The sequence below is a fragment of the Chionomys nivalis genome, chromosome 16 (genome assembly GCF_950005125.1).
Source record: "Chionomys nivalis chromosome 16, mChiNiv1.1, whole genome shotgun sequence".
Taxonomy (NCBI): Eukaryota; Metazoa; Chordata; class Mammalia; order Rodentia; family Cricetidae; genus Chionomys; species Chionomys nivalis.
In genome coordinates this window covers 15,935,303-15,949,931 of record NC_080101.1, presented here as the reverse complement: position 1 = coordinate 15,949,931, position 14,629 = coordinate 15,935,303, and the positions used below count along the sequence as shown (strand labels likewise).

General features: G+C 47.0%; 1 protein-coding gene across 9 annotated transcripts in view; it reads right to left on the bottom strand.

Moving 5' to 3' along the window:
• Ptpn3 (protein tyrosine phosphatase non-receptor type 3) overlaps positions 1-14,629 on the bottom strand; it is a 108,460-nt gene that overhangs the window by 27,559 nt on the left and 66,272 nt on the right. For all 9 annotated transcript variants that reach the window (XM_057790379.1, XM_057790370.1, XM_057790376.1 and 6 more), the window contains exons 11-14: positions 13,665-13,728; positions 12,284-12,456; positions 8,232-8,366; positions 4,919-5,095 (exon numbers count right to left, since the gene is read on the bottom strand). In XM_057790379.1, coding sequence (XP_057646362.1) covers positions 4,919-5,095; positions 8,232-8,366; positions 12,284-12,456; positions 13,665-13,728 — 549 coding nt within the window. The remainder of the gene's footprint in view (positions 1-4,918; positions 5,096-8,231; positions 8,367-12,283; positions 12,457-13,664; positions 13,729-14,629) is intronic.

Below are 14,629 nucleotides of genomic sequence, written 5' to 3'. Positions count from 1 at the left end.
GGTAGGTTAGAGAGGCTGTTCTACCAACAGCAGTGGTTTAATAAACACGTGGCTAGTTTTTGGATGGATTAACTACACAGAGAAGGCTCATTCTGGCAGAGCACAATGACATTCTGCTTGTCTCTTCAGGGTGGATGGACAGAGACTTAAAATGGAACGATGAGAAGCAGGACAGGCAGATAATGGGATGCCAAGAGAGAAGATGTCAGAATAGCATGGCTTTCTCTCCAGTCTGGTCAGGGCTCCCTGTGGAGCTGAAGGGGATCCGAGCTGTAGGGAGGAGACATAGTCCCATGGAATGGAGGAGTTCATGGACGTTACTGAAAAAGGAGCTGGGAAAGGGGCAGGGTGAACAGGAGGTAGGCAACACCAAGAGACCTGTCCCCATCCTCCAGGAAACAATGGTCCTTCCCCAAGACACATGGGAGCTGGAACACCAACACAGAGATCAGGTTGGGAACTCCAGATACTCATGGGTGATCACCCAGAGACCTGGTCTGGCTCAGGGATAATGTTCATCACCACAACTTACCTACATATAATGAAACCCTGTCCTTGGCTCCCTGAAGAGACCCTTGGGTGGTAGCAGACCCTCTCCTACATCTGGTGCTGCACTGTCCCTGGTAAGGGGACTGAGTGTGCCCAGAGAGTAGAGGCAAGGAAGGAAAAGGGAGAAGGTGGCGAGAAGAACTAGACTGCTTAACTTAAGGAACTACAGGTTTCATCCATCTTCCTTCCTCCCTTCTTTCTTTTTCATTCTGGCTTTTCAAACCAGGGTTTCTCGAACTTACAGAGACCCACCTGTTTCTGCCTCCCAAGCACTGGAACTAAAGGTGTGTACTACCACTGTCCTGATAAGAACTGGTTTTTTTTTTCTTCCCTTTTTTCTGAGACAGAGTTACATGTGTAGCTTTGGAGCCTGTCCTAGACTCACTCTGTAGACCAGGCTAGCTCCGAACTCACAGAGATCCATCTGCCTCTGCCTCCCGAGTGCTGGGATTAAAGGTGTGCACCACCAGTGCCCAGTCAGAACTACTGTTCTTTAAGGCAGGACTGCCAGGAGAACTGGAAAGCAATGTGGTACATATTCTAGGAGCTGGAGGCAGGAGCCTGCATGCTAGGCCAGAATCAAAATGTTTATCACTGTGGTGGCTTGAAAGAAAATATCCCTCACAAAGGGAATGGCACCATTAGGAGGTGTGGCCTTGTTGGAATGGGTGTGGTCTTGTTGGAAGAACTATGTCACTGAGGAGGTTTACTTTGTGGTCTCATATATGCTCAAGCCATGCCCAGTGAGTCAGTTAATTTCCTGTTGCCTTTGGACCGAGTTGTAAGGACTCTCAGTTCCAGCACCATGTCTGTCTGCACACTGCCATGCTCTCTGCCATGATGACAATGGACTGAACCTCTGAACTGTAAGCAAGCCACCCCAACTAAATCGTTTCTTTGTAAGAGTTGCCATGGTCATGGTGCCTCTTCACAACAAAAGAAACCCCAAGAAGACAAGCACAGCTTGAGAAAAACACAAACATCCTTCAGTATGCCCTGAGGAGCAGCTCCAGGGCACCCTCTATCTGCAGATGCATAAGTCTCTTATACACAATGTTCTAATGTTTCCATTTTACCTATACACACCTCCCTGTGTTTTTAGATCGTCTCTAGGTTACTTACAATACCCAACTTGGGGTAAATGTTACACAAGCACTCGCCGTCCTGACAAGGAAAAAAATAAACTCTGTGCATGTTTGGCTCGGTGATCAGGACAGACCTTATGACACTGGACATGCAGCCAATTTAGTCTGTGGATGCAGGACACGTGAGCAGAGAGGGTCATTTGTCCCAACAACTTGAGTATCTAACAGTAAAAGAGACCATCACACTGCAGGGAACCCTGTCACGGGTAGGGTTCGCAGACCACAGGGGCTCAGAAGATGGGGCCGCACGATGGGGAAGGAGACTGCCATATGGTCCCGTCCAAATCATGCACATTTTAAAATGAATAGGAGGGTTAGCTTACGTCTTATGGGAAAGGGCGGGCCTTCAGGGAAGAAGCAAACAGCCAATAAGCTCCTAGGACAAGAAGTGAGACTCACTCTGGGCACCATATTGGTGACCCACCAAAACAACTATGACCAAGAATCACCGACAAAGTCTTTGGGATGCAAGCCAAGACCTTGTTTTCCCCAGTGCCAGCTCCAAGAGTTTGCTTTTCCTTAGCGCAACTCCTCCCTTGTGTCTGGGTGTGAGGAGAGGGGGGAATTTGGGGGCTTGTTTCTACCATGAAGAAAATCTGCTCCTCTGCCAGAATCCGAACGTCTCCTGGAAGCAAGGAGGAGCAGAGAACAGGGCCGGGAATAACAAAAGCGCACAGCCTGCCTGGGCACAAAGCGCACTGCCAAGGCTTCAAAACTATAATCATAAACTCTGCAGCGCTGCTATAAATATGGAACAAACCAGCAAGTGACTCATCTGCCAGGGGATGATGTTCCTTCCCTGTGCCGCTGGGGGCGGGGCGGGGCGGTGGTGCTGGCGATGGGGCTAAGCATGCTTCTCTCTCTTTCTCTTTCTTCTCTTTTTTGAGCACAGAACATTACACTTAATTCTGCTTCAAAAGAGGCCTCGCTGTCTGTAAGCTCCTGCCTCTGATTTCTTTGACGGAATGCTTCTTTGAGACTCAACACAAATCTGCTGCAGAAAACATGTCAAAGGCTTCTTAAACATTTTGTAAATACATTCTTAACAGCAGAGTTTCTTTTCAATTAAGTTCAGACCAGACTGCACCTCTTGCCTGGGGAATAAAGCCTCCCCCACCCCATGCTTGCCTGTGTGTTAAGGCTTCAGAAGCCCCAAGGAGAGAGTGGTCCTTGATGCCACTGAGGGGGTTGGGGTTCTGTTTTCCCAACCATCCATCCTACTTGAGAAGCCCAGCCACAAAGCAAACTCACTGCACTGTCAAAGTACCTTAGCCATACTGTCATCTCTTTCTCCTAACCCTGGGCTGCAGAAGAACAAGAGCCCTTAGAGGCCATCTTACGAGGAAGGCCTCTTGGAAACATTTCAGAGAATCAGCAGAAGTGTGAAGAACGGCTGGGGCAAGCAATCCCGGAAGTTCAACAGAGCTCAGAGAAGCAGGCTTCAAACTGGACTTGATTCTCCAGAGTTTATATGTAAGCAATCTGGTACGGGTGGTGGTTGGTAGACCGGACCACTGAAGACTAGATAAGCTGACATCCCCTATGGCTGTGTGGGCCATGCCTTTCCCAACCCTGACAGCTCTCCAAAACCACAGAGCACCACAGTGTGACAACGAAGGCAGATGACGTGGTACTGACCCAGCAGTCCCGGAGGCACCTGAAACTGAAGCCTTATTAAGTTCCATTTTGTGGTCCCTTCTCCACAACCAGCAAGTATGATGAAGAACTCGGGAGAAATGGAGTTCTTTAAGATGTCCACGAGTCACGGGACAAGAGACAACTGTCTCGTACCTGGTCCTGACTTCAGCCATCAGAGGCACAGGAACACAAGGGTTCTCAGAGGTCCCCCATGTACCCTACAGCTGTGCAGCTGGGTGAGGGGTGGCAAGTACTTCACTGGTAAGTGAGGTGTCCTCAACTTGACTTCTGGGGGTTGCTCTACTTCCAGTGAATGGCAGAGCCAACGACTGGCAAGCTGGGACAATAGGCATGGACAATAACTGCTGATGGAGGGGCCGTATGGAGGGGCCGTACACATGTGTCTGGACAATGCTGAAAACGCACGCGCATGTTCTAATTGCCGAACACACATCTTATTTTAGTTGGCGTAAATCTGAGCAGCTGCCTGTGGTGGGTGACTGCTATACTGGCCAGCAAAACTCTTAGATTCTCAACATGGCGAGTATATGTGGGTTTCCCTAAGCCCTTGGATGGGGTTCCCTATGCCTTCTCTCAGCCTTGTGTCAAAGCAACAGAGTCTGGAGGCTAAGGAGGACTCAGACTAGTTCTAACAGACACCTTCCTCACTCCTGTTTTGCATTTCCAGAACCGCTCATAGTCTGCAAAGCTACAGGTTTATGTAACGAAGCTCCCACCTGCCTTCTGCAGCTTACACGACAGTGCAGCCGACCGCAAACCGCAGTGACGACAGTGATCGCTTCAACAGAAGAACCCAGAGGTTCAGATCATGAGGAAATCACGACCAGGGGCGGTAAAAGCACAGATGGTCTGAAGACCATGTTGGCTGTGGGCAGTGACAGAGAAACAAGCCCTCCTCTCATCCCCTCACTCCTGCGCCCCAGCATGGAAGTGGGGAGATCTGCATTTCACCTGTGACTGCCTAAAGCTTCTCTTCCTAATCCTTCTCCAGTAGGGGAGACATTACATTTCTTAGTTTTGGCCATTATTTGGGGCTTAATGATTCGAATGCCCAATGGCTAAGACTGGCTTCTTAACACCTTATCCTTGTCTATCATAATTTAACTTAAAGATATCATTTATGGTCTGTGTTTTATCGGCTTTAGAATATGAGATAGCTTGTTCCAAATACCCAGATACGATAGAGTTGTATACTAAAGGTGAGGAATTCAGAGACTGTGCCAGACATCTGGGTGGGGGAGGGGAGCAAATGTGATTGGGTTTAACTGTTGAGCAGCTCTGAGTTCTCTGACAATCAAGGTAAACTAACTAAAAGACTCAAACCTGCCTTTCAGAACAGACATACTTTTTCCTGGCCTTGATCAATGAGGGAAAATAAGTCACTTTCGAAAGGGATGGTGGATGTAAAGTGGAGATGGTGTCACATGACCGTTCAGACAGGTGTTTGGATTTACGTTCCCGGCTGCACGCACCAGCGCCCGCCTCTTTTCAACAGGCACTCAGGCCTGCGCAAACTCCTCACCGGCCCAGAGCAGACCCGAAGACAGCAAATACATGTTCCTTACTCTCGGTGTGGGCTGTGGTTCTGGGATACTTCGGAATCACTGTCTTTGGGGGACAGGGATCCCTTGTAGGTATAGAACACATCTTCGGTTTCCGTGATGTAGGTCATCTCATTGGCGAGGTTGTCTGCGGAAGAATGGCGAGGCTTTCGGATTTCGTGCCGGAGCCGAGGACTTCGCCTGCAAAGGGGAGAAGCGCAGAGCCCAGTGCTGAGAGCGTTTCCCACACAGAGGCTTGACCCAAGGGCAGCTGTGTGACCCTGTGACCTGGTCTTTTGGTGGACGCCCTGGCGGGTGCTTAGAAAGCCAGACCCAGAGCTGGGTGTGGTGGTACACACCCAGAGCTCCAGCACTAGGGAGGATTGAGTGTTAAGGGGCAGTCAGGGGAATTAATGAGACCTTGTCTCAAAAATAACCAAAACAAATGTCAGAGCCAGTGAGGTCATTCTTACTCCAGCAGAATCCATCCAGGGCAACACAGGTCTCTGACACATTTGTGTAAGTGATATAGCCGTCTCAGTTTAGAAATAGGCAGAAATAAGCCTTCTGGTCAGTGAGTATTGATTAAGGATGAGCTACGAAGGCTCAAGCCATATTGAACCAATCCAACAATGCACACTGACAGGTTTGGGAGAAAGAAGGGCGGAGTCAGAAGACATGTAGCCCCACAGAGACAGACGCTGGGACTTTACCCAGTCAGCCACAGCCACGTGGTGATACACAGATTACTAGAAATGGGTTAAATTAAGATATAAGTGTTAGCCAATAAGAAGCTAGAGCTAATGGGCCAAGCAGTGTTTTAAATAGCATAGTTTCTGTGTGATTATTTCGGGTCTGAGCTTTTGGGCGGCCGGGAAACAAGCAACCTCTTACAACATGTTTGAATGAATTTCCCTTAAACCAAGATATAAAATTGACTTTAGAACTTGTGTGCATGAGTTGTGTATGTGTGTTTGTGTGTGCTCATACATGTGCATGTATAGGTCAGAGGTTGTTATCGAGTGACTTCTTCTGTCACTTTCTACCTTATTTTTTGAGGCAGGGTCTCTCATTGAACTTGGCACTCATCAGCCCAGCTAGACTGGCTGACTAGCCCCTGGGTTCCTCCCATCTCTGCCTCCCAAAGGTTACAAGCATCTATGTCTATGCCTTGCCTTTTGATGAGAGTGCTAACACCTGAACTCAGTTCTCCTGTTGGCACTTCACACAAGCCATCTCTACAGACCAGAGACACCTGGTTTTTCTTTAATGTTTTCTGTATTCAACGCCTGGAATGTGATGGCATCAGAACGCTACCCTGTTCTCCATTATCAGCCCTAGTCAGGTGACCTTTGATAAATCTCATCTCCTCTGGGTCTCAGCTGTACTCACTCCTGAGAGTGAGCCAGAAGAGACAGCGTTCATGGAACATTTGGAACTGCGCCTGGGGGTGCCGGGCCCCGTATCTCCTGTGCGTTTCCAGTTTCCCTTTGTCAGCTATTTCTCTCTGTGATTCTCAGAGACTTGCAATCCCCCTGCTCCTGCACAATCAATAACGTGTGCCCATTGTGGAAGCAAGATGGCTCTTGTGACTCCTGGGAGAAGGATCTTTAATTAGCAGTGAGAGATCCAACCTTGCTCTTCTCCTCGATCTCACCTGGGGCTCTCTCTGGCTCCTTGACAATTTCCTCATAGATTAAGCTGGTGCTTTACAGCACACATCATGATTGTCATCACCACTGCCCAGGACACATGGCTCCCTGTGGAGGGTCCTTTCCTGGCAGGCCTCATGTCCCTTCAGCGCATAGATCCCAGCTAGGAAACGTTCAGGTTCCACAAGTCTTGCAAGCCACACTGCTAATCCTATGGAGCCAGGGAATAATTATTCCTTGCTTCAACTCTCCTGTTGATGGTGCTTGGCCTTTTAGGAGACATTCTCAAAAGTGGCTGATATCTTTGTGGACCACTAAAATAACTAATAGAAGATTCCACATGACCCTTTTCTGAAATAACAAAACACTCACACATTATTCCATTTGTAGGAAACTTGGACCCCTGAGGGTTTCTTTTCTCTTTTCATCCTTTATCCTTTTAAGTTCTTTACCACGAACTTCTTAGAGCTTAAAGCATTTAAGATGCTACCACAGGCTATGATTGTAAGGTGGACATTACAGCAGGCCTCAAGTTACAAATGTTATTTTTATTTATTTTGCAGGGTTGCAAAATGAAACCAGAGCTTACACATGCTATGTAAGTATACTTCATCACTGAGCTATACCTTCAGGCCCCGCCCCAATTTATTATTATTTCTATTATTATTATTATTGATATTTATTACCGTTGTTCAAGGCAGGGTTTCTCCATGTAGCCCTGTTTGTCCTGGAACTCACTCTGTAGACCAGGCTGGCCTTGAAATCAGAGATCTGCCTGCCTCTGCCTCTGGAGTACTGGGATTAAAGGTGTGTGCCACCACCATCCAGCGATTTATGATTTTTTTACAGAAGCACTTCGGGAGTGTAGTTAGATAGGAGGGATAATATCTTATATTCTAGCACATCAGGGTGACTGTGGTGCTCAATAATCAATCGAGTATTTCAGAACAGCCAGCAGAAAGGATGTATGTATGTAAAATTGGGTCCATTTATTTATTTACTTATCTATCTATCTATCTATCTATCTATCTATCTATCTATCTATCTATCTATCTTCTGAGATCTATCTATCCATCCATCTATGTGAGATTGAGCTATCTATCTATCTATCATCTATCTATCTATCTATCTTCTGAGATCGATCTATCTATCTATCTATCTATCTATCTATCTATCTATCTATCTATCTATCTATCTTCTGAGATCTATCTATCTATTCGAGACTGGGTCCACTAGCCCAAGCTGGCCTTGAACTCTTGATCCTCTTGCCTCAGGCTCCTGAACGTTAAGCTTACAAGTATTTATTACCACGTCCAACTACTAGAAGGGATTTTAATAGATTTTTTAAAAATCTTTAAGAAACTTTTAAGTTAAAAAAAAACCTAAAAAAATGCTATTTGTCTGGTAGATATGACAGTAAAGTTGACTTGAATATTACACATGTATTGGAATATCACAATGATTCCCCGAAATAGGTATATTTATTATTATTATTGTAAGGCCACCTTAGCATTATTCAGTATGGAAAGGGTTAGTCTGCCTTGGCATCAGGAGACTGGCTCCTTCTGCAACATGGGAACGCACATGGGAAGTCTGACTGTAGGCGATCCCTGTTGAAGCCCTACATTGTATCTTTAAAGAGAGAGGGTATCTGCAACTGGCACACAGCATAAATGAGAACATACCAGTTGGGGGTGATGGGTGGGGACCGAGAAGGCAGGCTCTTGGTTTCTAGCCGTTCCACTGATAAAGACCTCCTCATGGTTGGGTTCCACACCATCCCTCCGATCACCTTTTTGCAGTATTGGTTATTTAGAGACCTGAAAAACCAGATGCAGTGTTACTTTGCACACTGACACGTCCAACAAGAAAGCAAGCGCAGCATCCATGAAATATAGTCTGCCAAGGCACATTCTCTGAAGGCACTGACTTAGCACCCAGTGACACCAGCTCCTGGTGACACCAGCGAGGTTACGAGGAGTGGAGGCAGTCGGTTTCAGAGTGCCCTTTTAAAAATTTTTAAAGGTTATTTTATGTGGGTGTACTTGTGGGTGTCAGCAAACAACTCGCAGGAGCGGTTTTCTCTTTCCACCATGTGGGTCTGGGGATCGAACTCAGGTTGTCAGGCAGTAGGTGCCTTTACCTATTGAACCATCCCGCTGGCCCCAGACTTTCAAAGACTTTCTTTCTTATTCTGGCTTTTCTTTAGGTTATATCTGGTCTTTTGGTGAAAACGCTCCTGCGTCTCCACTACTTTAAATAGCTAAGCTGCTTCTAGACTATAGCCAAAGCTACCAGGTTAGAAGGAGTGCCAGAATAGCACAGAGGAGCACAGACCAGCGCAGCTCCAATAACTTCAATGGATCTACCTCACCCGCCTCCCACTGGCGTGAACAAAAGCATCATCATCCCTCCAGATGCTCCCGGGCGCCCTGGCCGGCAGATGCAGGGACCATCAATCACTGGGAAATCTTTGTCAGAGAAGCCAAGAACGTCCTTAGAACAGTTTCAGGTCATATTCTTTGAATGTGTTATCTGAAGGATATTTTTGAATTTTATTTATAGTTAGAAAACTGAATTCCTGAGGAATAGAATGCCTTAGGAAATCGTTTGAAGTCTGGTTCTGGCATTTCCAATTTTACCCCATGCTCTAATGTCTTAAATATTCCATATATTTCCTTATGGCCTAAAACCAACTGACTGAAAAAAAGCAAAAGAACAAAGAAATACAGCAAATCCAGGTACCAGTTTATAATAATGAGTGCCACTGTCACGCTCATAGAAGCGCTAACTGCAGCATCAGTAGGAGACCTTTTCCCCTGAGGTCAGGTCTATCAGAAGTCATGTGACCACTGATTAAGGATGTAAGATTAAAATAAGGGAAAGAGGCAACGTGACTCCAGGGTTTAACGTGGCAGATCCCTGAAGCAGGTGTCACGAGTTATTAATAGAAACTTGAAACCGGTCCACGGTCTCTGGGAAATAACGATCAAACTCTCCTTTCACGGAACCTGTCGGAGGGTCCAACACACAGATGTACTCTAGAGCTAGGTGGGACCGTGGTTTCCTCGTCTGTGAAATGAAAGGAAGTGACAAGGGCTGGCTAGACGGTTCCGCGGGTCACAGTGCTTGCCACCAAGCCTGATGACTCAAATGCCACCCCTGAGACCCACAGGGTAGAAAAACTGGCTCCTAGAAGCTTTCCTTGGACCTCCACATGTGTACTTTGGCATGCATGTGTTTCCCCTGACTCCACCCCTACACATAAATAAGTAAATGTAAAAAAAAAAAAAATTAAGTCAAAATTAACAGTATACTGAAAGAAGGTACCAGTAAGAAACTGATGACTTGTACCCCAAACTGTTTTCCATGCTCCCAGTGACCCTCTGTAGAGGATTCAAACCAGCTGCAAGCAGCCAGTTGTCACAAAATCCCTGCCCATTGGGGCAGGACTAACGGAGCAGAAGAGTCAGTGGTAAACCCTTCCTGAATTCCTAACTCACAAATCTTGAGATAACAGACTATGGCTGCTGTCAGCACCAAAACATGGGTTTCCATGTCACAGAAGACGACCAGAACCCAGCACCCGTGCAGGCTGAAGAGGGAAAGAAGTCTGCAGATAATGAAACAGAGGCAGCAATCTAAAACTCAAGTGAGACATGGAGGATCTGAACTCACTCAGTATTGGAAAGTACCCTTCAGTCCCTCCTATGCCACCTCCAACTTGCCTGGAGAATCAGGGCTAGCCAATTTGGCTTTTGTTTGCTTGCTTGGTTTTTCAAGACGGGGTTTTTCTGTGTATCTCCGGCTGCCCTGTAACTCACTCTGTAGACCAAGCTGGCCTCAAACTCAGAGATCCACCTGCCTCTGCCTCCTGAGTGCTGGGATTAAAGGTGTGCGCCACTGTCGCCTGATGAGGTCTAGGCAACTCTTATTTGGAAGAAAACCGCTTCCTTGTAATGACCACATAGCAGTAATATTATAACATCTTGGTGGGAGTAACACAAGCAACACACCGACAACAAGGAGCCCCCACAAACTCCAAGTCATCTCATTGCAATTCTGCAACGGGACTGTAGTGAGATCGCTGCTTACACGGTCACTCTGCAGCAAGGAAGCTGTGCCAGGAGAGTTTAACCAGTGCACTTATGCCTTAGCCCAGTTATAGTTTGATGTTTAAGTGGTCGAAAAACCAGTTTTTTGTTTCTTCAGCCTGAACTTCTTGACTGTGCAAATCTGCCTGTCAATCTGACCTGCCGCAGCACCTGAGCTGATTCCACCACTCTGAGCACGCTCCCAGACTCTCACAGACACGGGGCCGCTAATCTGCTATCGCTGCTTCAGCTGCACAGCCTAGGTTGCTGAGGCTCGCGGTGAGGGATGCCAGGCCTGGAGTGTTCAGCTTTACTTCCGCCAGGGAAGTCCCCAGGATGGCATGACCCAGGGAGTGCCTAACAAAGAGGCACAGCCCCACCAGCTGCAGCTATCTGTGCTGTCAATGCTGGCGCGGGGAAACAGTAGCAGGTGAGCCCTTGTAGACGACAGGGCTATTGCTAGTGGCTGAGCTCACTGCACTTGGGTTGTTCTCTCATCCAATGCCTCTGGCTGCCTAGAGGACCACCATGCAGGAAGAGGATTCGGTTTCCATGGTTTCCATGTAGCATCCTGGGTATGAGGCAGCTCTATACGTACCTCAACAACATTATTCTTATGGTCTACTCACTAGCAGAATATTGAATGCATATAAATACTAAACAGAACTATAAGGACTAAACACTATAAAAATATGTTTGCTCTTGGTTCATAAGAAATAATACAACCCCTACCAGAGGCCATTTACCACTGGCTAAATCATTATGTTACCTAATATGTAATAGGAAAGCCGCTAGAACATTCTTCTCTAATTTCACATCAAATAATAGCTCATACTTGAGCCTTATTTAGAAAAAGTCACATTCACGACAATCAATCACAATTCTGAAGAACCAGTAAATGACTTAGAAATTCTAACAACTTGACAAACAATTTCTGTCACCTCCTATACAAAGCTGTCTTAGAATAAACAAAACAAACATAAGCCCTAGTCACTTTATGTAAAGACTCAATATATTATTTTGAAAATTATAATGTACATGACATATATATGTAAATTTACTTTACTGTTCTTATCATTAAATATTTTGAATATCATTCCTGTAGGTAGCATTTAACTCAGGTTCAGCGCAAGAATTAAATGTAATTAAGTATGTTCCTTTTATAAACACTAGGTAATTGTCAATGACAATTATTATTTTGTAGCTATTATTGGTAATATAGTCTGCAGTCACCACACTCTGGAAACCTCTCTTCATTTTTATGGGGTGCCTATGAACTAATGTTGTGTGGGAGGGGTTGGCTTAGAGGCCTCAGGCTGTGAAAAGCCCAATATGCTGGCACCAGGATGACACCCGGTGTCCTTTAATTGGGAAGGGGTGAGGGCAACTGCAATTCTAACTGTCTGAGAACTCAGACAACAGCAGGGTGGAGGGGGCAAAAACTAACGCCGGGAATAGGAGATGCACCCGAGCATAAAAAGGCACAGCTTCCCCTGGAGACGCTCAGCTGTCACTCAGGGATCTAAAGTCTGGGGTCCAGCCTCAGAGCTGCCTCTCTGCCCAAGGATGTCCGCGACCCAGGGACAAGCAGCACACATTAACATCTCGGGTTAGCATGGATGGTTCTCCTCAAATATACTCACTTTTTGGGGTTCCTGGAGCCTAGAGTCCAGTACTGGGACAGAACACTCTTTTCCTGAGGTAGTAACTTCTTTGCCTGAAAGAACGAATGGTGCTCCACGCAGGATTTCCACAAGTTTTTGCAAGATCGGTAATTTAGCATGTTGAAGGCCACGATATGTTCCCTGGATTCAGCCTGTGAGGAAGAGCAGCAGAGATTTCATTGTAAAGGTACAGGAGGATTAAAACGTGACAAGTTTGCAACTCGCATGGCTGAAGATGTGACAAAGGAAGGGAGCAGGCTTCAGACACGCCAGTGTCCCGTGAATATTTTGGAGCAGGATTGCCTCTACGGGTGTGATAATAAAAGTGACCCGAATCCATGCCTCCTCACCATGTGCGGTCCTTCACAGACACCCTTGTTTCAAACCTGCTTCTAGTTCAAGAGGAAGCTTACTTGGCACTACCATCTGATAAACTTGGGAACTCCACCCCGAGCATCTCTTTCCTGAAGAAATACTCTTCCACCAAGCAGGTAGGAGACATTAGAAGCCTGGGGATTCTCTATTCCAGTGCTCACAGATAAGTGATCCCATCCCTGGCTTTGCCTTCAGTCTACCTGCATTTGGGTTTCCCGATTCCACATGCATTTTGGTGCTTCACTGACCCTCCTTGCTCTAGGGGTGGGAGTCAGGCAACCGAGGTATTTGGTGCTCTGAGCTCCAGGGATCCCGTTGCTAAGGCCCCATTCACTGCGTGGGATCAGTCTAAGGGCATATCATCTCTGAAAGGTTGGGAAATGGACACAGTGACAGCCAGCGACAACTATGCAGCATAACAAGACAGGGCGTGGTGTGGAAAGGGCAGGCGCCTCAGTTCAAATTCCAGCTCCTTCACTCCGAGGCTGTGGGAGCTCTGGCTTTCTTACTGAGTGTACTTCTGCTGTGGCTAAGCAAACAGGGTTGTCTAGAATCCTGCCGACTCCTCTTGTGAGACCCAGGCACAACTACCATCCATGGAACATTTAAGAAAGGAATTGGCTGTGTGGATGCTTCTTGCTATGCGGCCCTGGGCTCTGCTAGGCGCTCAGGCTGGGCCCTTTTGTCTAATCCAAACGGCTCCCTGAGAAGTGGACACTACGTGAACATCTACAAGTAAGGTAATATGGGCTAGAGGCGGTGCCAGGGGAAGAGCCAGGATCTAGACCTAGAGTCTCTGACTCTAAAGCCAGTTCATTCTCCAACCAGAGGAGGACTGACTCACGGAGAGGACCACAGGGTCTGATGACCTATGGCCACAGCCTTTCCTTCCTAAGACACAGAAAGTCATCCCTGAGGGACTGGAGGAAGCCTTGACGAGGCAGCAAACACAGCAAGCACACAGCCAAGCGTGGGCAGAACTCACCTGTTTTTGCCGCTGGTGTATGAAGAACTTTTTTCTTTTGAAAGAAATTTTGAGTATGTTCACCCTGTAAAAGGCCAAGCAAAACAAAAGCACACATAACACAAAAAGTAAAACAAAATGCAAATCAAACAAAGACATCGGGGCTCAGCTGGGCTATAGCTGACCCCTCTTCTGCATGGGTCCTCTATTTCATGATCCGATGACCGCGGGCCGCTGGGAGTGTGCCTCGGCTGAACTCAAGGAGCAGACTGAGCTGGATCTCCATGGGGCCTCTGGATTGCGAGGCAGCTTTTAAATAACCAAGAGCGCGGGCCATGCGCACTCTTTGCTCTAAGTCTCTTTGTGGCACTGCAGCCCTGCAGGAGCTGGTGCCTACGTGGGGGCAGTGTGGAGCAGAGGGAGGACAGACCTGGGTTGTACCCCAGCTCTGTTACTTAACAGCCACGTGTGAAAGAATTTCGTCACCATGTGCATGATACAGAATGAAAGCTACCAAGCAGCAAGTATCTTCACATCGCAGGGCACCGCCACGGGCTTTATAAACACTGCCTTTATCGGGTCTTGTGACAGCCGCGGACAGTATTTATCCAGAAGAGGAAGCTGAGGTGCAGAGACGTCACTGCCTGGAGCCAGGCTCTGAGCTTGGGGATCAGACTCCACAGCCTATGATTTGGGACCCTAAGGTATCTTCTGAGTGGTAACCATAACAGCCTTTCTCACTGTGGTCCTATGATAATTTAAATTTAGACACAGTAATCATGCCATGTTCTTAGATGATTCTTAATATACCACAGGCTCTCAGTGTTGGTACTTTTCATTAAAACTGGTGAATGAGATCAGTGTGTGTGTTTATGTGGGTGTGTATGTGGAGGACAGAAGTCTACCTGGGGTGTTCTTCCTCAAGTACTGTCTACCTTATTCTTTGAGAGATGATCTCTCATTTGACCTGGAGCTCACCAACTACA